The following is a 21,814-nucleotide window of genomic DNA, read 5'->3' as shown; positions in this document are numbered from 1 at the left end:
AATTAAGGGATTAAGTCAGAAATCTGTTTCCCCCCACAGTGACAGATCCTGTGGTAAAATGGTACAGGGAGAGAATCTTAATTTTTCTTAATGTGATAGCTTGCAGGGTAACATTGAAATCTGGTGTTCCTCCCATCACTAGCAGGAAGAGGAGGGTGTGTTTCATTTTTAGCTTGCTGCACTACTGACGTACACATAGCACCATTTTGAATCCTAGACTTTGATGTTACATTTCTTTATAATAAACTGTAAAGAGTTCATTCCCTTTAGTAGTATTGAGCCAGAGTTAATGGCATAATTCAAATGAGATTTGGAGTATAAACATAGAATAAAAGCCCATAAAAAAATATATTATAGCTATTCTCCTAAATATTCTAACTTTTCAAACATTGTTACTAAACAGGTTCACACAGTCATTTATTTGGAAAGTAACTTATAACTGCCTGACCTTTTAAACCTTTATAATTAAATTTAGTTGTATCAAAGCTAGCTCCCAGTGATGTAATTTGTTATTACCAGATGTTATTTCATCTAAAATTGATGGTTGAACTTGTCTGACACAACCCAGCTATTGTCCACAAAATCATTTATCTGCATAGAGAACTAGATCTGCAATTTCATGCTGCTAAAACTTGGCAGTAGATGCTGGGCAGACCTCAAATGAAGACGTGGATCTCGCTGTTTAAAAGGCACTTCACTTTGTAATCCTCGGTCTCATCTGTTAGGTACACACAAAGTCCTACTAAAATGCTGTCTGTACTCTCTGTGCTTTTATTTGGCATAGGAAACTTATTCGGGTGATTTATCCGTTCTACGCATATTTCTTTAATATTAGAAATAATACTTTTACTATTCTGTGCTTTATTTACAGACGGGTGAACAAATTCATGTCAGTTTGCCACTGTCTCAGCAAGTTTCTAATGAAAGCAGGCTTTCTATGTCTGAATCAGTTTCAGAGTTCTTTGATGCACAGGAAGTGCTTCTATCTGCCAGCTCGTCAGAAAACGAGGTAGGCTATGACAGCAGGTGGCAGCTGGGCTGCTGGACAGAGTTAGGTAGTGCTACCACTAGTGAATCTTTTTAGTAATGCTACTTAGAATAAAAAGGTATTGGAATGTATAAAGTGTGGATAAACAAACCTGAGACTGCCACAGAAAGAGGTGTAGGAGTTACCTGAAGTGTAAAACTGAGTTGAAAGTTAGTTGTGTCAGTAATTTATGTCCTTTCTAGGCTGTGGCAGTTCCACCTAAGGATGACATAGACAGTTACATCTGACTGTGCAGTCAATTAAATTTAGATTTTAAAATATTCTTTAAAAAGTCTTCTACTATATATGTATATAAAGTTATTCTCTGTAATGAGAGGAATAGACAAAAAAGTAATATTTCTGGAAAAAAGAGTTGTGTAAAACAATTCTTTAAAATAGTCTTTTTACTTACCTGATGAGATTCTTGTTTTGCAAAATGATTTTTATATAATTTGTTTGCTGAAACACAAGTTGCATTTTATTGTTTGGTTCTTTATAAAAAGCACAAATCTGACTATGTCTTCTCACCTCCCATCCCTGCACATTATGTTATCAATTTTTTGTTCATCCCTGATCTTACTTGAAGCCACCTTTTTCAGATCTCATGTCTGTATTTGGATAATAAGGAATTCAGAAATGTGAGGATGGCTAGCATTTGTTTTGACACTTTTAGTGCATTGGCACTATGGACTGATTTAAACATATAGTTGATTTAGTTAATAGTTCTAATTGGATACAGATTATTTCTTTGGATATTTGTTTCTCAGTTAACTATTTTTGTTTATTTTGGTAGTATATTTTATATGTATTTGAGTTAATGGATATTTTATTTATGTTTTAGGCTTCTGATGATGAATCTTATATCAGTGATGTGAGTGACAATATATCTGAGGACAACACCAGTGTTGCAGACAACATTTCTCGGCAAAGTATACTGTGTTTCAAACTTTGGGAAATTACATTGGTTATGTTCATGTACCAGAATTACTGCATGTCAATACAAGACCAACTCAGCTGAAAACAGTGAAGTTGGGCTTGCTTGTTCTGGCAGTGATTTGGTTGAATGGAGAACTCTGTTTTTCTTAATCTGGTGCTTTCTTATGATCATATTTTTTTCCCTTCCCAGTTCTTAATGGTGAGCTGACAGGAGGCGCATTCAGAAATGGACGGAGAACTTGTCTTCCAGCTCCCAGCCCTGACACCAGTAACATCAATCTGTGGAATATTTTGAGAAATAACATTGGCAAAGATCTTTCCAAAGTATCCATGCCAGTTGAGCTAAATGAACCTCTGAATACTTTGCAACATCTTTGTGAAGAGCTGGAATACAGTGAACTCTTGGACAAGGCTGCTGAAACAGATGATCCTTATGAACGCATGGTAATGCATTTAGTGTAGCACTTCTGTCTGTATTAAAAAGGGAGCTGTTGAGTGGGGTCTATGCAGGGTCTTCTGTTTCTTCTCCTGGTCACAGACAACAGACCTCCCTGCTGGGTCAGAAGAGTGTTGTTACAGGTGGTAGGTTTGATCTGAACAAGGCTGAGGGACTTTTCTTGACTTCAAACCAAGTCCTGCAGTTGTAACTCATTTATTTAAGATTGATCTCACACTCTATGGCTGTAGATGTAGGCATTGGCAGTTTCTAACCCTGCAGCATCCTTTCCTGGCTTTCAGTGATCAAGTCCAGCAGCCTTAATCAAGTCTGTGACTGGCTTATGATTAATATAGGTGTGAATAAGATGTCCTCCCAGGCAATTTCTAATAGAGAAGTTTCAAAACACCAAAACAAAGTTTGCCAGGGCAGCCTGTCTTTGACTCCCCTGTAAGTATGTTTTGGGTTCTTAACTGACGGCCAGCAGCCTGTGCTCAGCTCTCAAAGTGCTTTGATCTGTCATGTTTCCTTTTCCTCAGAAGATGCAGGGAAAGGCTGTAAGGGAAAGTTGGCAGTGTTGTTGCTGAACATATCTACTGTTCCCTGGTATGGGTTGGCAGCACTGAGGATAACCAGGAGAAGAGAGGTTGCCTTTGGCTATCATACAATAGCACACTCAAGTCCCTGAACTGCCGTGTTCACAAGGCCTGCAGGAGAGTGAGAAGTCCTAAACACTGAAGACGTTGAATCTGTCTTGCAAAAGGGAGTTGAATTATACATCATCACATTCTGTTTTCTTACATGACTCGGGAGATGATCCTAGTGGGTCCCTTCCAACTCAGAATATTCTGTGATTCTATCCCTCACTAAAGGAGGGAGATTCTGTAAGGAGTGGGCAGGATTGTAATGAGTAAAGCAGGCTGATTGCCACCTTTGCTGAAAAGTTTGGAAGGTCAGTATTGAAGTAGTAAGGAGAATTCAGGAAGGAAAAGCCATGGTGCAACTGAAAGCTTCCTTGGAAACGTGGATTCAATCCCCTTCTCTGCTACAGATGTCTACTGCAGTACTTGGGAATACAAGCCAAACTTTTAAAATCACCTTAAAAATGCAAACTGCACACCTGAGCTGAGGCATATGGGACTACTTGGAAAAGAGGTGAATACCCAAAGCTTCTGGCAGCAATGCTGTGAATGTGTTGCTGCTTGTTCACTGTTCTCTGAAAGATCAGGACTTTGCTATCTCCAACAAGCATCCAAAAGCAGTGGAAACCTTTTTACTTCATATTGCTCTCGAATCATAAGGATAGTAAGCTCCTTCATTTCTCTGCAGTGTCTTGTAATTAAATTGAAAAGGAATTTGAAATTAATCTGAAAGCAGTTTTAGAAGAATGAAGGTTTTTACTGTTGAAGAAAAATCCAGTGAAAACAGTATTAATTTTGTTGATGCTGCATTTCTGAATAATATAAAATGAATGGAGCACCTATTACACAGTGGGAAGAAAACAAAGCATATAAAATCTCACATGAGGGATGTGTCCTCACTAGCAGGAGGAGAGGGGAACCTGGATAAGGTTTGTCCCACTGGTAGCATATTGCCAATAGCCGATTCATTTTTATCCCTGTATTGTTTTTCTGAAGTTTTTTTGGACTTCTGACTGGCTGATCTGATTTTTTTGAAGTCTGCAAATGAGACCTGTAAACTAAATAACCATGGCATGTCACTTAACTTATTACTCCCTGTTAAGCCTGGCTTAGAGATTATTAAATTGTGTTGGGAATATAGACAAGGGGGCTGTTAAGGCTGCACGTGTGGAAGATCTGGAGATAACTCTGTGTTAAGGGCATCCTAAGTGAGAGCTGTTTATGTCTGGCACTAAATAAAATAGTTCCCATAGGAAAACGGTATGTGATCTTGTAATTAGAAGTTGTCACATAATATTTATTCAGAGGAAGAAGGACTGGAGCTGGGCCTGTTTTAGGTCACTAATGATAAGCCTGGTCAAAGGCATACAAACTGTGTCATGTGCTGATTGTCATTTTAAGGGACTGTTGAAAGACTAAATGAGCCTATGGAGAAAAAGAAATTATATCAACAGAAGAAATAAATATTTATACTGGTTCTGGCTGGGATGCATGGCTTCACTCTTAGGCATGCTTCATTAGTCCAGTTTTCACTCTGAGCACAGTGAGTTGTGTGGTACCACCCAGTGATGGCACACACACAAGAATGTCTGCCTGTTCTCACGTTCTGGTCTTATTTTTGCAGGTTCTTATAGCTGCCTTTGCAGCATCAGGCTATGCCTCCACATACTTTAGAGCAGGAAGCAAGCCATTTAACCCAGTGCTTGGTGAAACTTACGAATGTATTAGAGAAGACAAAGGATTTCGATTTTTCTCAGAGCAGGTAAAGTTTGTTTCTAGATGGACACTCCTGTTAGATTTATATTTTTGGTTCTTCATTTTATAGAATAATCCCATTTTTTCTTTCTAGTTATAATGGTTTACTTTCTTTGGAGTAAATAAGTATTGTTAATATGAGTGGTATTCATTAAATGCTAGAAGGAATAAATTTTTATAATAATCACAAGGAACTGTTTTAACCATTTAAGTTGTATCTGTTTTCATAGCTATGTGGGCTATTTAGTATTTTCATATTGCAATAAAAATTGTACTGTCTTAGGAATGAAAATTAAATGTTTTAAACTCAACCAAACTGTTTTTCAGGTTAGCCACCATCCTCCCATTTCAGCATGTCACTGTGAATCGAAAAACTTTGTGTTTTGGCAAGGTATACTTTTTAATTTTAAAGCATAACTTCTTTTGTATTGTCAAGTAAAAATTTTGTACAAGCTGTGTTGCATTTGGAACTTACTCAGAATTTCTATACTTATTTTTTTGAAGTGACATATTATAAACTCATCTGATTTATTTTACTCCAAATTCTCTTTCTTAAGAGTGAGCAGACAAGTTAAAACTTCCCCTGTCACTTGCAGCCTGTTTATACTCTTCTGTTTGTAAGGCTTTTACCAATAAAATTATTATTTCTTACAAACACAAGCAGTTCTTTTTACAGTTGAAAAAATAGCTCTTCCTTTCCTTGTATCTACTGGCATGTGCCTTTAATTTGTATTGAATATTTGCACAAGACATTTGACAATCACGCAGCACAGACACAATTCTTAATTAAACTTACTTTTAGTTTTTCTGTCCTAATGTAATTTTCTAGTATTTTTTCCTTTAGTGCTTTCATGGCAAATTCATACTATCTACTGCTCTGTTTTGATTTGGGTAGTCTAACACGGATAGTCTTGTGCCACACAGAGCACTGCAAGGGGGAGACCGTGGTCATTTCAGTTTTTTAAATCTTTCACTATTATATTCAGATATCAGGTGGAAAAACAAATTCTGGGGGAAATCAATGGAAATTCTGCCAGTTGGAACCTTGAATGTGACTCTTCCAAAGTAAGCTTCTGTCCTCTCTCTTTTTGTTTTCAGTCTTTGGTGCACTCTAGTCTGTGCTGCCTTGTGCATGGGTTGGGGGAAGTGTATGCAGACATCACATGGATTGTACCGGTGAGAGTTGGTGCCTAGCTCTAATCTCTCCTTAGTGTTCAGGTGCGGTTACTGCAGCTTTTTTGAGCCTGAAGATCCTTTTTTGTGTTTGGAGGAAAAATGTACACACTCTCTAGAAAGTGATGGAGAGAGTGGGATAGAAATGTTTCAGGAGAGAGTACCCATGTTTTAAATGTACAAAAGTAGTGATGAGCCCTTCAGAACAAGGCTGTCAGCAAGACTGTCAGCAGCTGATGCTGTTCTAAGGCTCTCACTGCTGCTGAGTGTTCTCTCAGAACAACCAGACCATGAAAGGTCTTTTTTCAAAACGTGGATAAACCAAAATGCGTTCTTCAGATGTTGGCAGAGTAGTGAGAAGCAGTAGCTTCACCCACCAGTAAGACTAGTTGCAGCTTGTAAATCCTAAGAATATGCAAGGAGTGGATACTTTAAACGTCCTCTGTTTTTGCAGTGGTGTTCTTGCTCCTGTACCTTGCAGCCAGCCTTTCTTTCTGCCTCTAACAGCGTAGCATAACTCCACTTCTTTATCCATCTCATGAAATTGACGTAAATGCGCTCTGGAGCAGCTTTGTCTTCTGTCTTCATGCTTTCCCCTAAGCTCTGAAGGAGAATGAGCTTTGCACAATTTAAATTCCTGGTTTTATTCTCTTGTTTGACATTAGAGATGCTCTGACTGGATAGTTGTTACAGAGGGAAAGGGATGATGTGCCAGTGTGCTCCTGGCTTCCTACTTCCTTTTCTTGATCTCCTTTCCATATTTATTTTGTTCTATTTGTGATTTAATTACATTTTCTGCTTATAGCGTCAATTCACCCTTGTGTTGATCTGTGGGTCACTGTCCTGCCCCTACAGGAATTGTGGCTAAAGTACTTTATGCTCTGAGGACAGTGAATATGCCATGCAGGGCTTCAGTGATTCATAATGTATTTATTTGTTGTTTATAGCACCTTTCTGTAGTTCCATACACTGGTGCTTAGGTGAGCTTCTCTAAGGAGGATTAGTAATGTACCCAGATGCAGGACTTTGTCATTTGTGCAGATGATTTTGGGCAATATGGTTTGTTTTTACAATAAAGGAGCAGTGTTTTACTTTTTTGTCACAAGTGATCATGATTAATAGATGTTACCAACTGCTTTTTAATCTGTTCTTAGGTACGGAGATTACTATGTCTGGAACAAAGTCACTACTTGCATACATAATATTCTTAGTGGAAGGAGATGGATAGAACACTACGGAGAGATAACTATCAGAAACACAAAAAGCAGTGTTTGTATTTGTAAACTCACTTTTGTCAAGGTAACATATGGATGCTAATATATATCTTATATTCGTACAACTGCGTAATTTGAGGATACATCAAGCTGTTTCTACACTATTCCTGAAGTCCACATTCCACTTTTTATCTTTTATTTCTTTTACCAGTATTCATAAAATGTAAATTGTCAAATGAGAAGGCTATGTCAAGCAGTATGATTCTACTCCGCTGAACATTTGATATCAGTGCGTTCCATTGCTGTATAGCTGTGTGCTGTACTGGTTTTTGATTAAAAATGAAATGTCAGGGGTTTTTTTATATTACCACAAGGAAAACACAAAGTCACTGTACACTACCATGCCATTTTACTTCTCCCTTTACTAGAATTTGTTGGTCAATAATTTATCTCTTTAGATTACATAATGCTGCTTTCATTCATAGTATTTTAATATCCAGCAAGGACCATATATAAAAATAGAACTCTGTATAGCTATGTTACTATCAAGTATTTTCCCTAAAGATAAGTTTGTGTTCATATTGCAACAAAAGATGTCCATTGCAAGATACCATTGCAATGTTAGCAATGGGGTGTTAACATAAATCTGAAATTTCTGTTTTGATGGGTAATCTGAGAATGGGAAACTGGCTCTTGGATGAAGGTGTAAGAGCTAAATGTGTCTAAGAAGAGCAAAACAGAGAAGAGAAGCAGAGAAGAAACAATTAACAAGTAACACTGACTGTATGTCTTCCCTTCTGTAGTGTTCAACACCCATCAAAGAATTCCCATACAAGTACAGGTATATTCAGTACTTCCTCATATAGGAAGAGGAGTGTTAGCTGGCTCTGATGGGCAAAGGGTCATTTTTGCAGAACTGTTTGGGATTTGGGTTAATGAATGACAGTGTAGTTCCCAGATGTGCAGATAATTTAAATACTTTTATGTCAAAACCACATAGCAAATTATGCAGACTTTCTCCTATACTAAATCAGTTAGTGTTAGGACCATATGATTTTCAATTTTGGTTTTCTTAGTTCCAGGTGAGCTGTTCCAACACAGAATTTGGACAGTCAGCACCACATGCCGAGATCCATTCATTATGTGTATTGGTGCAATGGGGTGTTGGAAAAGCAATGTGAGCTAATAATCCTTGATTAAACTTGCAGGTGAACTACTGGAATTCCAATGTAAATGAGGTCCAGGGTGTTGTGATAGATCAAGAAGGGAAGGTGGTTCACCGCCTTTTTGGAAAGTGGCACGAAGGCCTCTATTGTGGGGTTGCACCTTCAGCCAAATGCATATGGAGGCCAGGTAAGAAGCTTGTAATAAGCTCTGGAAGGTGTTGTAGAGTAAGCTTAAACTATGTGAAACTGTTTTGCCCTTCATTTTAAATACACAAAATGCTACTAAGAAATTAAAATTCCTAGCTAGACAAATAAATGAGAATTTACATAACTTTATCATAATGGTAAATAGAAATGTTCTTAAGGGGCAAAATCTTTTACATCTCAGTCTGACTCCTGGTCAAATGTGCTGGGATCTTGGGGTCAACAGAAGAATAAAATTAAGAAAAAAATTGGGCATCTGGGCTGGCCTGTCTGCCTTCTTACAGAGAGCAGGGTAACTTGTTTGGATTCAACAAATAGGGGTTTATTGAGTTTGTTGTCTTAATGCTTTATTAGCCTAAAGGATTGGTCTTCAGAGACAGAGAACACCTGGGACTTTCAGGATCTAATTTCAACTTCCTGCTTGCTTACAGGCCTGAGGTTGAATTAGTCATTCTTTGCACCTGTATCTTTCATATATGCATTTCCAGGAATTACTGTTCTTAGAATTTTGAATCCTACTTTGTATTTTTGCTGTTTTGAACCCTACTTTGCACCCTGCTCTCTGTGATGTCGGTTCCGACTCCTCATAGTGCCGAATCAGTCTGTAAGTGTGTGTTAAGTTCCAAAATGAACTCTAAATATCAGTTAAGGTTAGGTTTTAGACACACATTCGATAAGCCCACTTTCTGGGGAACAGGAAATTGTTTTTAACTTGAAAATATTGAAAACATTAGCTTTTATTTAAAATAGAAGGAAGAGCATAGAAGTTTTGAATCTGTTAATCTCTGCAGGATAAGCAGTTGAAATTAATATTTAGTGAATTTTGTTTCACCTAGAAAATAGCTTTTGGTGCTTTTTAATTGTAAGAGTAAAATATATTAATTATTTTTCTGTTAAAAGTTTATCAGTAAAGGAATCTCTTGCATATTTAGAGTAATAGCTTAAAAAGCTTTTTTCTTTCTCTTATGTATTCAGGCTCCATGCCAACCAATTATGAGCGTTATTATGGCTTCACAAGGTTTGCTATTGAGCTCAATGAATTAGATCCTTTACTGAAAGATCTTCTTCCTGCAACAGATGCACGATTCAGGCCAGATCAAAGGCAAGAATGCTTATTTATACACTTAATATTTGGTGGGTCCAAGGCTGAGCTTGACTGAGTCTTGAATTTTGTCTGTATTTTCACTGCAGTCTGAATTAAGCTGTGGAGGATTCTGCTAGTAAAGAAGATAGTATTGCACTCAAATTTCTGCTTAACACAGCTGAGGGAAATCTGAAATCTTCTTGTTGATGCAGTAGAGCTACAGTGCAACCTTGGGGCAGATTCCTCATAAAAAACCTGAAAAACAGGCTCTGAAATATCATGTACTTCTGCTATGAATGGAAGCAACACTAATTCCGTCCAAATTCTCTGTTCATAGTTCTTCAGTGTTTGTGATATGCTGAAGTTACTGAACAAAGTGTGTGCCTTAGGCTATAGGTCAGGTACACGTAGCTGGGGAGTCGCATCTCAGCCTGGATCTGAAAGTACAACACCGACAACACACTTGGCTTCTGCTTGTCTTTTGTGATGACTGGTGCTGGAAAATCCCTTGGACCAGACACTGTGTGATTGCTATAGGGCCTGCTGTTATTCCTACAGGCTTCTGGAGGAAGGAAACATAGAAGCAGCAGCATCTGAGAAACAAAGAATAGAGGAACTCCAGAGAGCTCGGAGGCGGTACATGGAAGAAAATGGCATTGAATATGTACCCAAATTTTTTAAGTGAGTCTATTCATTTGAGTAGTAAGTCTCTGTTTTTTATACTATAACTGGATGAAGTACTACAAGAATTGCCAACACAGACTGATAATCATGAAAGTGTGGAAAGTTGCAGTTTTAAGAAAGATAATTAGATACCTGATACCTGCTTCTTTGAAGCAATTTTTACACAGTTAAGCTTCATAATTGAATGATCCTTTTCCCATAATGGGCCTCAGCTATACAAGCCTTCCTACTGAAGTGAAATTACAAGTATAATATTAGGATCTAAGATTTAACTAGGGCTTTTTTAAAGTCATTGCATAGACAAGTAACACCGTGGGGCCTGAGCAACCACATCATACATATATATAACATGTATATATAAATGTATATGTATACAGTAAATATGTATTTATTTTTGTAATGGAGGTGGTTTTTTGTTGGCTGTTTTTAATAAGCATTCTTCTGAAACAAGGAATACTCATGCCAAGTAGGCTCATGTTTAGCATGGGGAATCAAAAGTGAAAAGACTGAATGTGCCTGATGCAGTTGTACCATAATATAAGCAAAATACAGACAAGACAAAAAGCCAAATGGTTAAAGGTTTACATCCTGCAAACTATATCTATTGGATAATCCTCTTCACATAATCAGAATCTGTAGTGGCCGAAGGGGTTTTATGTGGCTCTAAGACCTGCTCACACAGATCAGACAACAGATTCTCAGTCGTGGCTGTTTTCTCTGTCTTCCACTTTTGATATAGCTGGAGGTTGATTTTGCCTTTAAATTCCTGACTTGTGTCCTTTAGATACATGAAATTTGATTTAATATTGGGTTAGATCAGAGAGGTGCGGAATTTGATTTTATATTGCGTAAGAGCAGTATCTATGGTTAAAACTTTTTTCCTCTCTTTATCTCTCACTCTATTTTTTTTCCCCCTTTCTACAGAAAAGTTATTGACGCTAATCAAAGAGAAGCCTGGGTTACCAATGAAACCTACTGGGAACTGCGAAAGGATCCTGGCTTTAGTAAAGTAGACATTCCCGTACTCTGGTAAACTGAGAATGTAGACCTAGTAAACATATCACTCTGAAGAAAAAAATAACTATGCACAATATGTTTCTTATAGCTAAGTGTGGTTTGTGGGTCTACAGAAAAACCATATCATACGCATTTATATTCATCTTTATAATGGACTTTTGGAAGTGCATTAGACCAGGCCCCTGACCGCTTCTGGATCTTTCTAATTTTGCAGCAGCCATTAAAACTAAAAAAAAAAGGAAAAAAAAAGGAAACAGAAACCTTTTAAAGTTTCATACGCTGAAAATTCAGAAATAAAGAAGCAGATGAGTTATCCAAAGTCACTCGGAAGAGGTGGTAAGCGCAAAACTGCAACCGGTGCTTTAAACAGACATTAAGAGTAATACAATTTAAATTAAAAAAAAAAAAAGGAAGAAAAAGAGAAAAAAAATCCATTTTATTTCAACTATTTTTGTTAAAAACTCTTGGGTCACAACACTGTCATTTCTGGCTTCAGGTTAGTCCTTTGGTGTGATGTGCTTGGACTGGCCTTTGTCAAAAAGATATGCTTTTCTGGAAGCTGTTCCCAGTCATATGCCATTGTTCATGCCTTAACAAAATATGAAGATGTACAGTAAGTAATTTTAAAATATCTATGCTTAGGCTTGTGTGAAGGGCAGATTTTTAAAGCTCTAGAATTTTATCACAATATAAATACTGGAAGACCTGCATTATTTGAAATCAAAAGATAACCAAACATCTAACTGTATTTCAGAGGTATGAGATCTACTGTACATGCTTTAGCTTTGGGATGCTGACTGTATAATCAGACTGAAAAGAAACTGCTGGCTGGTTGAATTTCAATCTTGGTAAATGCATATGAATTCCTAGTCAGAAAGTTCATATTCTAAATGACTGATGCTGAGATGCAGTCATCATTTTTAGTACTGGCTGGACATTGACCTCACAGTGAATCTCATTTTCCCATAACTGTTTATACAATTAGAAATCCCTGAAGCTTTGCAACAGTGTTAAAAGCACAGAAAGATATCATGCGAAGGTTTCTGGCTTCTCTCCAGAAGCTGGATAGGATTGTAAATGCAACTGTTTTCTGCCACACACACTGTTTATTTTCCTGGCTCTGTTTTTTTCCCCATCCACTTTTTTAATCTAAATTTATGTTTGAGAGTATGGCAGAGGCTCCCATGTGTTGTAGCTAACAACTTCTACTTGTGTTGCCAAAATAGCTTTTGTGCAAAATTATACTTTACATTTTTTCATAAAGTGGTTCTGTATTTTTTGATTAAAAACAAAGTCTCTTATGTGTTGCTAAGCCTCAGTTAATATAAGTGGGAGAAGACTTGGCACCTTCTGTTTGAAAATCGCTGAAACATAAAATGGTAGGAGGGCAGATTTTAGTAAAAGAAAAACCAGTAATTTATTAGATAAAAACGACATTCCATATGGTATGATCTAGTCTTCCATTTATGCATGTGTTACACATCTCACCACTGATGATAGGTTAGATTTCATGCATAGACTCTGTATTCCTTTGTGTGCATATGTAACATACAATTTTTCTATTTAAGATTGATTCCAGTCCTGAGACCAAAAATAAAATTACTAGATAGGTATGTGATCTGCCAGCAGAGCTGCTCGAACAGTTCTCACTGCATTACCACACATCCCCAGCTCTCAGCCTGCTTCTTCCTTTTTCAGAGTCAGGTCCCTATACAACTGAGATTACTTTGGTTATTTAATATTAATTTAGTTCTCCTTGTTGACTAGCAGGGCAACTAGCTACTAATCAGTTCCAGTTTTGTCACACAATTCTGTTGTCAGAAAGAACTATAAAAAACTACAGAAAATACTAAGTAGACTTTTTATGAATTGTGAATGCTCATGAATTTCTTATAAAAATTTGGTATAAAAATCCCTGTGTAGATTAATGGGATTTCTTCCACAGAAAATTTTATGTTATTCAAAGAATGTTATCTTTCTCTTTCCTAGTTGAACCTAGTCTGATTTATTCTTATTTTAGTTCTGCAATTGTTATAAGAAAATGAAAATATATCAAAGTTGGTTTTTAAAATAATTGGTTAACATCATCCTACTTGCTTTAATGACATTACACTAGGAATCAAATTGGCGCATTGTGTGTAAAATAGCAATTAATTTTTTTCTGTCATTTTCTTTAAAACCAACTCTATTAAACATTTGTCCATCTTTTGCTCCAGTCTTTGTGTGCAGTTCACCATGATATTAGGAAGTATTATGTGTGTATGACTTCAAGTACACTTGAGGGACCGAACTGCATGTCCTCAAATCTTTAATTTAAATACAGAGAGAAGGACTTTAGTTTTACAGTGTTCTCATAGTGCTCTGTGAATGCCATTATTTGCAATGCAAACTGAAACTTGGTGGACACTGAAAATGCTATCACTGAATTGTTTTTTACAATTGTTTATTTGACACTCATTGAAAGAAAAATAATACTAACATTTTTAAAATTTAGAAAATCTGTGTTATACTAAATCTTTCTATTAAAAAGGCACTTTCTAAGCCTAGCGGATGTTAAATTAGTTAATTAGTAAGTAGAGAAGACACAAAATGATGCAACACAAGATATTTGCAATCTATATCAGAAATGAAAAAGTTCAAGCAGATGCACCATAAAGCAGTTTCTTGTTGTGCAGAATTCTCTGTGTTCTGTGCAAAATCTGATATTGCATTTGTCCTTTAACATTGGGAGACATCATGGTATATTTTGTGCTGTTTCTAAAGAGGATAGGTCTGAGGGCTTGTATCCAAATTATAACTTTTAGTCAGCCTGTGACATTTCACAGCACTGAGTCAGAGGGGATAGTGAGTTTTCCACACCCCCTGCCCACGTAGTGCAGAATGGAGTATCCCATGCTGCAAAGAGTGCACAGCTGGCTGTTTTGCAGCCTGGCACCTTTTGTAAATGCCTGCTGGTTTTTGGCAGGGCTGCTGCTCAGACACCCCTTCCCAGCATGTGGGATTTTTCTGCTCCAGGAGCAGACCTTTTCACTTCTATTGAACCTCGTGAAGTGTATCCTAGCCCGGTCCTCAAGCTGAGCAGTGTCCTTCTGGTTGAAGCTTTGCCATTTGGTGTGCCATCTCATCCTCCTAATTTGATGTCATCTGTGAACTAGTTATCATGTAGTCTTGTGTCCTTGTCCAGGTCACTGGTGAGATGTTGATTGACATGGCCACAGAACCGGCCCCTGCAGGGCTGTCCTCATTGCTGGCTGCCAGCAGGGCATAAACCATTGATCAGTGAGTGCCCTTCAAGCAGGGATTCAAGCAGTTTTCAGCCCAACTCACTCCGTTCATCCAGTCAGTATTTCCTTTTGGAAGGCATGAAAATACTATCCAACTCAGTAGATGTAATTGCTATATGTTTGGTAGGTGTTGAAAATTAGTGTAAATCAATTGACATGTAAAACTTTTTATGCAATTTAAGAAGTTCTTTCACTTCAAAGACATATGCTTTTCTCCTGTGTTTTCTCAAAACACTTATTTCTGTATAAAAATGCACAATTCATATGTTTTAGTTTCACAATAATGAGCTGTACTTTCTATTAATACTTTAAAAGTGTACCTTAATTTCCTTGTTCTGGTACTTCAGATATGATAGGGTAATAGTAGCTATTTTCATCAAATGCAATGTCTTACAAAGACTTAAATAGCTTCATTCTTATTTTAGATCAGTATTATCAAGATGGCAAATTTTTTGGCATATTAGAAATTTTTGTCTCACAGGAAAAGACAATTTGAATATGAATTGATTTTCATGAAGTATCACTGTGATTAAAAAGTCATCTAGGCACCCATTTCAGTTTTAGACAGATGTAAGTTGCATGAAATAAACGTTTTTTTATTTGGCTTTAAAAGTGCAATTCCCACTATAATAGTCTTCTCATCATACAAATAATGTTACCCTTCTTTTTTCTCATTTTGAACTTCTGACTCTGAATTAGCCTGTATGGCATCTGTGGGTTTTATGTGAGCAGCACATGCCAGGCATGTGTCAAGTACTGCAGTATGTATACATGGCACAGTGTTGCAAGATACAATCTTTAATTCCCTACTGAACACTGTCAGTGCTTTATGGCAACAAATTGCACAAACCTTAAGGCACACTAGGAGCCAGCACTGGTCCTCCCCCCATGGGCACCTGGCGAGCACCTTGTATCTGGGCCATGTCCTCTGTTTCCCATGGACAGAATGGGATTTTCTCATCTCTCACCAGTGGAGCCCAGCACAACTGCAGTCTTACATCTTCTCCTCAAAAAATGCCCTGGAGGGGAGGAGAGGTTTCATTTGCAACTGCACAATAACCAAGAGGGCTGAAAATACCAATTCTCTGTTTTGCAAAACTTGCTTTCACTAGCAAAGGTCTATTAGTATAGGAAAGGTTTGTGTGGTCTCCTTGTTTTACAGGATTTTAGACATTGTCTGGTTCAACAATAAACAGTAGCTATTTTACATGCTTTGGCTGCAGCTGTAATCTGAGGAATGAACATTTTTAGATGTCATTAGTAATACTGGAGCTGCATAATGAAAGCAAAGGAGAGTTTTTCAGATTAAGTGCACTTGAGAGTGTATTTGTATTCATACGCTAAAATGATAGGACGGGTTAAGCTAGAGAATTTTGCCCACCTATGGGAATAAGATTAATGTTGACAAAAGTGTATCAGAAGCACTGGAATGGCCTCACTGGTAACCTTGTGTTATCCACAGACCCATGAGAAAGCTAAGGAAATTTGCTATGTCATAACCACTTACTTACCTTGGCAGCTACAGGGGCTGAAAAACACTACCTTGGTTTTTCTTTCTGTCTGTCGTTAAGAAACAGTCATCAAAACTGTGTGAAACTTGAATTTACACTTCAGTGCATATATTGATAAATTTGAGGTATATTTAGTATAAAAAGTAGTATCATTTTCTACTTTACCATTCCTAGTTACTTCTACGGTAATTCTGATACCAGTCAGTATTTTCATGAAGAAAGGGGTTTTTTTCTTTTTTTTTTTTTTTTAACAGAAAAATCTAGACTGTGCTAATAAAGGTATAATTATTCCTGGGGAGAGTATCTCCATATGCTCCATTAGAACAGTGACTGGCACCCAGGAGAATGCTGCAAATCTAAGCAAGGTCAGAGAAATGGCTTATTTACAGCAATTTATCTTATTTTTGTATTATATATTGTAAGGAGTCTACTTACAAAAGGAAATACATTATTTACTCTTTAAACTAGGGTATGTAAAACACCTTTATTCATTGGCTTTAGTGTAAACTATATATTTCTTTCACTAAACTGAAAAGTATCTTTATAAAATGATTTTTATACAGTTTCTTGCAAGTTGAAAAAGTAACATTGTATTTCATATACCAGCCTCCTCCTTTGTCAATTTTTGTGGTGTTTTAAACTCATCATCTTTCATTTTTTTAAAATTACTTTCCTTGCAGTCTTTGTCAAACCTCAGAAAAGAAAAGTGAGGGAGAGACAACAATGCAGAATGGTGAAACTAGTCACAGAAGCTGTCAGTGTGACATGTAATAAAACAGAAAGTTTTTAACTTGTAGGAATTAAAATGTCAGCAGAGCTGCTGGACCCGTTTCAGGCTGGTTATTTTAATACCATTTTTCTTTCCACTGATCCATGACAGCATGAAAAAAGGGAAGATTGGAGACATTGGCTCAGAATTAATGCTGAAGGTGAAGGGAAGTTTTTACTCCTTTTATAAATAAAAAATGACTGTAGCCAGCATTTGGCTGAAGGTGTCTTGGTAACATGGAAAAAGAGAGTTACATAGTCTGAATCTATAATCAGCAGTGTGTAATATATTCTTTCTGACCTATGAATAATTCATTGATCTATGGTAAAGCTACTTATTGGTACTCCTGGAGCAATGATTCAGCTGTCTCCTGTGAAACACTAAAATGTATTTTCATATTGGCTGCTACTTTTAGTGGTCTGCATTAATGAAAGAAGATATCTTATGCTAGTGTATAATGTTGCTGGCCCAGAACATTAGGCATGCAAAATGGGAAGAGGTGAGGAAATCCCTTCAAAAACTGAGAAGTGGGTAACTTCTCTGAGAATCAAAACGATGTGCTATACAAGAGCAGCACACAGTGGCAAATATTCCACCAGAACTGTTCTTCACTGAGGTACTTGGCTTCTGGTGCTGGTCAGTGTAGCCACACATGCAACCTCTTGTTCTGAAATTGCATCTCTTTTTAGGATTGTGCTTGTGTCCCATGGGTTCGTTTGTCATGCCCACCAAGAATAACCAGTGCTTGAGTCAGGACCGCAAACTCAGATTTCTTGTCTAGTAGTCCTGTGCTGAATACTCTCTCTTTCTTTGTTAAATTCACCTCAACAAGGATTCTTATAGTAACATTAACATAGTGAATACAAGGTTAATCCTCAGTATTTTCCAGGTAAAGGAAAATTTAGGATAGCTTCTTTAACCACATGGAAGAAGTACAGATGAGATCTTCTATTATGCTTGTATTTGCTTAATATTTTATAAAATATTTTGAGACTGGATCACAATAAATATATTAAAATTACTTTATCACCTGTCTTGAAGTTGCCATTGAAAATTGTCATTCCAATTTGAGGTTAGAAAATAAGTTTATTTAATTTTTGAAAAAAGTGCTACTGGTATTCTTTAGGGGTTAAGATACAGTATAACAAATTCAGATCACAATCAATTTTATTTTCCGCTGAGTCTCACAGAAGACCTGACTGAGCAGAAAAATAAGTGCTGATGAATGTATTTTGGTATGCAGTCATAAATGCAAAATGACAAGTTCTACCTTAGTACCCTTTCTCTCTAGTTAGAAAAGACACTGTTCTTGTTCCTTTTTAATCATTTCTAGACTATTTATTTTCAAGCATTTTTTCCACACTAAGAATTAATCACATGAAGTTTGAGTTTTAAAAAGTAAACCATGTTTGGAATTCTGCAGACATGAAGAGCGGAGTTCATGTCACACTAAATGTCCACTTCTCAGGGTGGACCACTAAAATTTCACCCTTGGGCCAAAAATAAGTATCAGTGGGCTTTGTATATGGATTTGTGTCTATGTTATTTACTGTAAAATAAGAAATCAAGCTGCCAGCATCTGATGTCTGAAATATTTTTCTCCCCGAATTGTGTAGCAAGTTAGCTGTTCTTTATCTGTTACTGCTAGATTGTCTGAAGTGGATACTTTAATTTAGCACGTGAAAAGCCATCATAAAATTAAACTACTGTGGTATCAAGAAAGAGTATTATGGCAGTTCTGTGCTAGGATATTATGTATATTTTATTTGTTGCAGTCAGTAGCAAGACTCTTCTCTGGGTCTCTATCTACTTTTCTTTGTATAATTAACTGGTGGTTTATGATTTCTCAGTATTTCAACAGCAAAGAATTCTGTATTTTCTCTCACTTTTGCACAAAGCTAATATAAATTGGGAATAATGTCACACTTTTTTTGGTGTGATTAGATGCCATGCGCACATGTATGAAATGTAGTAAATGTTAGTATTTTTACCTTGCTCAGATTCTGAGAATGCCATTAGAAGAGCAAGGTTTAGATTAGTTTGTCAGTTTTATACTGCCTTACTGAGTTTGTTTGCTTTTAACAACCTTTCAGGTGGTAGATTGCCCTGTGCCAATTCTTTAGCAGGCCAAAATGTCAAAACCTAAACAGCTAAAAGAGCATTCTTTGCTGATTGCCTGTATCCCTGTGCTAGTTCTGAAAAAACCCCAACCATATCTGTTGGTTCCTTCCGCACGTCTTTGGGTAGCTTACTTGTAAAAGGAGATCCTCAGAGTCTTTCCACTGTGATTATCCTATTATGTCAGCTACAAAGGCAAGCAGAAACTTGCTTTGTGGTTTTTAAGATTAATTTAAAGGCAAAAAGTTGCTTTTTAGAAGCATAACATATAGAGCCAGTGCTACTTTTGAGTAGTGGGTAGATAGTGTCTGTTTTAAAGGGAAATAACAGACTGTAATGAGAAAGGGTCTGAGTAATTAGATGCACCAAATAAAATTTTTTCTGTTGTTTGAAAGCAATAGAAAAAATTTACTTAAGGGAAAGAAAGACAGTGAGAAGCATTTATGCACCCAGCTACCCAAATGTTGCAGAATGCATTGTTTTTTGAGTACTTTAGTATTAAACCTCACATGCAGGACTCACAGTTTTATACTCAAAAGTTTGCTGTGGACTTCCATAATGAGATGAAGAAGTATAGGATACTGGAAAAAAAAATCAGTACCATAATTTCTAAGTAACTCTAAATAATAGAAAATTGATTTGCAGATATTTGTAGTGAAAATTATATAAGCTACTTATAAAAGCGTAAATTTGGTCCTTCATAGTACATTCAGTAATTTAACATTAAAAAAACAAAGTTAATTGTTCTTGATTGATTTCCTGCAAATGCATTCATCTGTGCTTGACTATTCACAAGTTTAGGATGTCTTCATTATGATTCTTCTTTACATCTTATTAATTCTGATTCCAAATATGGGCTGATTATGCCTGTAAAAGCAATTTTATTTCTTATGGTTAGTAAACATCATCAGCTGAGGAGCAATACAGAAAGGATGTAATTTGCATATTCCAAATCTATAGAATTTTATTTCACTGCAAGAGTTTGTCAGCAATGCACATGAGATTTTCTCCTGATCCATCTGCTTGGACTCTGACGTTGCACAGGCATCAATGCACACTTAGCATTACCATTGCAAACAGTTCTCATTTAAATCAGCTTAAAAGATGTAGATGCTTAAGTTCAGATAAAAATGCTGAACATTCCTAAGAAAGCAATGTGCTGGTTTACCTGCTTACCCCAGGCTTTGTAGCACTTGATTTCTAATTCCTACGTGCTTAAACAAATGAGCACCTATGCAGAGGCTGAGCTGCTGTTGGTACTCCATTCTCTGTTGAACCCAGTGAGCTTCCAGGTGAGTGGATGATCCAGCTGCCTAAATCTATTTCAGCTGTAGGCCTAATATGCAGTCAAGCCTAGGTATTCAACTAGTGCCCTTAAGCTTAATTTCAAACATGTGCACCATGTTGTGGAAGATAAATTGTGTGAAATACAGTTGGTTTGACTGCTTGCTACTCTGAGCAATATATTCGACTTTCCTTTGACTCTCTTGCGTTTTGGAACCTTATTCTGGAGCTTGTAGTTTTTAAAAACAAGTTAACTTCATGTCTCTGCAAAGCTCAATTAGGTATGACATTTGGAATAAAGAACAGTACATTAAAACAATTACAATTCATCATATTATGTCTCATTCTGGCAAGCTTAATTGTAAGAGTATTTGCAATCCCTATTCCTGTTTCCCTATACTTTCCCCGGGATGGTGCCAGCCCAGAGCTGAGGGTTGCTAGTACTGTATGCCAGTCAAAAAAAGGAGTCTAACCTTTCTGATTTGTGGAGAAAGGGGTGGCTGACTAAGAGCACGCTCTTAATCTCAGCCTGGAAAAGGATGAATGTGAGAAAGTGCCTCTCTCTGTCTAGGCTTTAGCACATACATAGAATTGCTTTTTTTGGTATGTTGAGTTCTCTGGCTACTTCTGAGATTAAACCTAGCCAGGAAAGAGCAGTAATAAAACAGTTTTAAGTTTCCATGTAATGCAGCTGCAACACTTATTCTGTGTCTTTGCACTTGTAATTTGGTTTTGAACGTAGTGTTGTAGTAATCCAGAGAGCAGATGAGGCCTCACACTGACTACCTCTCATGCAATAAAACCCAAGCTCATTCAGTAGTTAATGTTGATTACAGTTAAGCATCCTTTGGCCACATGATTCAGGGAGGTGGTAGTGGGGGAAGTAGTAAACAAGAAATAGTAATTAAGACTTTATTACAGTGATGTATGTGGTATACATGATACCCATAATACCAGCTCCAACTGAAGGAGGTCCTACACCTTCTGGTAGGAAATAAAAAGTGAATTTGGCTATGCTATAGTTTTTGTTGTGCTCTAAAATGTAACAAAAGATGTCATCTGTTTCCTTCAGGCTAAGTCAGATTACCAGGATACTGTGTCCAAAGCATACACACAATTCTAATTTTTGAGGAAACACGATGCTCTTTTACCTGTTGCAATGTAATTGGATAATGCATGTACAAATGACTTGTGTAGCCTGCCAATGAATGTTGCTAATGCCTTACCAAAAAAAAAAAAAAAAAAAGATAAAGCATATTTTTTGTATTTTTTTTTCCTCGGAGGCAAATCCAAACAATGCTAGATTTGGGAAACTGTTTACTGAAAAGCATTTTCTAATAGATCTCTGAAGAAGTGCAATTGTATAATTACTATTGTTCGGTGCATACAGTACATTGTCTCCATCACTCTGTACACTGCTGCTATTAGTGCTTGTTCTAATAAATCTCAATGTACACTGTTTAAACTGCTGTCATCTGTGTTCTGATTTATTAATATAAGAAACACTCGAG

At 36.8% G+C, this 21,814-nt stretch overlaps 1 protein-coding gene across 6 annotated transcripts in view; it reads left to right on the top strand.

Moving 5' to 3' along the window:
• The window catches only part of OSBPL6 (oxysterol binding protein like 6), a 101,740-nt gene extending 80,191 nt beyond the window's left edge, over nt 1-21,549 (top strand). For all 6 annotated transcript variants that reach the window (XM_032114180.1, XM_032114183.1, XM_032114184.1 and 3 more), the window contains 11 exons: nt 872-1,009; nt 1,869-1,956; nt 2,154-2,407; nt 4,665-4,802; nt 5,123-5,186; nt 5,782-5,860; nt 7,123-7,267; nt 8,391-8,535; nt 9,528-9,654; nt 10,195-10,317; nt 11,245-21,549. In XM_032114180.1, the coding sequence (XP_031970071.1) occupies nt 872-1,009; nt 1,869-1,956; nt 2,154-2,407; nt 4,665-4,802; nt 5,123-5,186; nt 5,782-5,860; nt 7,123-7,267; nt 8,391-8,535; nt 9,528-9,654; nt 10,195-10,317; nt 11,245-11,353 (1,410 nt within the window). In that variant the 3' untranslated portion in view covers nt 11,354-21,549. The remainder of the gene's footprint in view (nt 1-871; nt 1,010-1,868; nt 1,957-2,153; nt 2,408-4,664; nt 4,803-5,122; nt 5,187-5,781; nt 5,861-7,122; nt 7,268-8,390; nt 8,536-9,527; nt 9,655-10,194; nt 10,318-11,244) is intronic.
• Nucleotides 21,550-21,814: the final 265 nt, after the last annotated feature.

The sequence above is a fragment of the Corvus moneduloides genome, chromosome 7, assembly GCF_009650955.1.
Source record: "Corvus moneduloides isolate bCorMon1 chromosome 7, bCorMon1.pri, whole genome shotgun sequence".
NCBI classification, from domain to species: Eukaryota; Metazoa; Chordata; class Aves; order Passeriformes; family Corvidae; genus Corvus; species Corvus moneduloides.
This window is presented reverse-complemented; position numbering and strand designations above follow the sequence as displayed.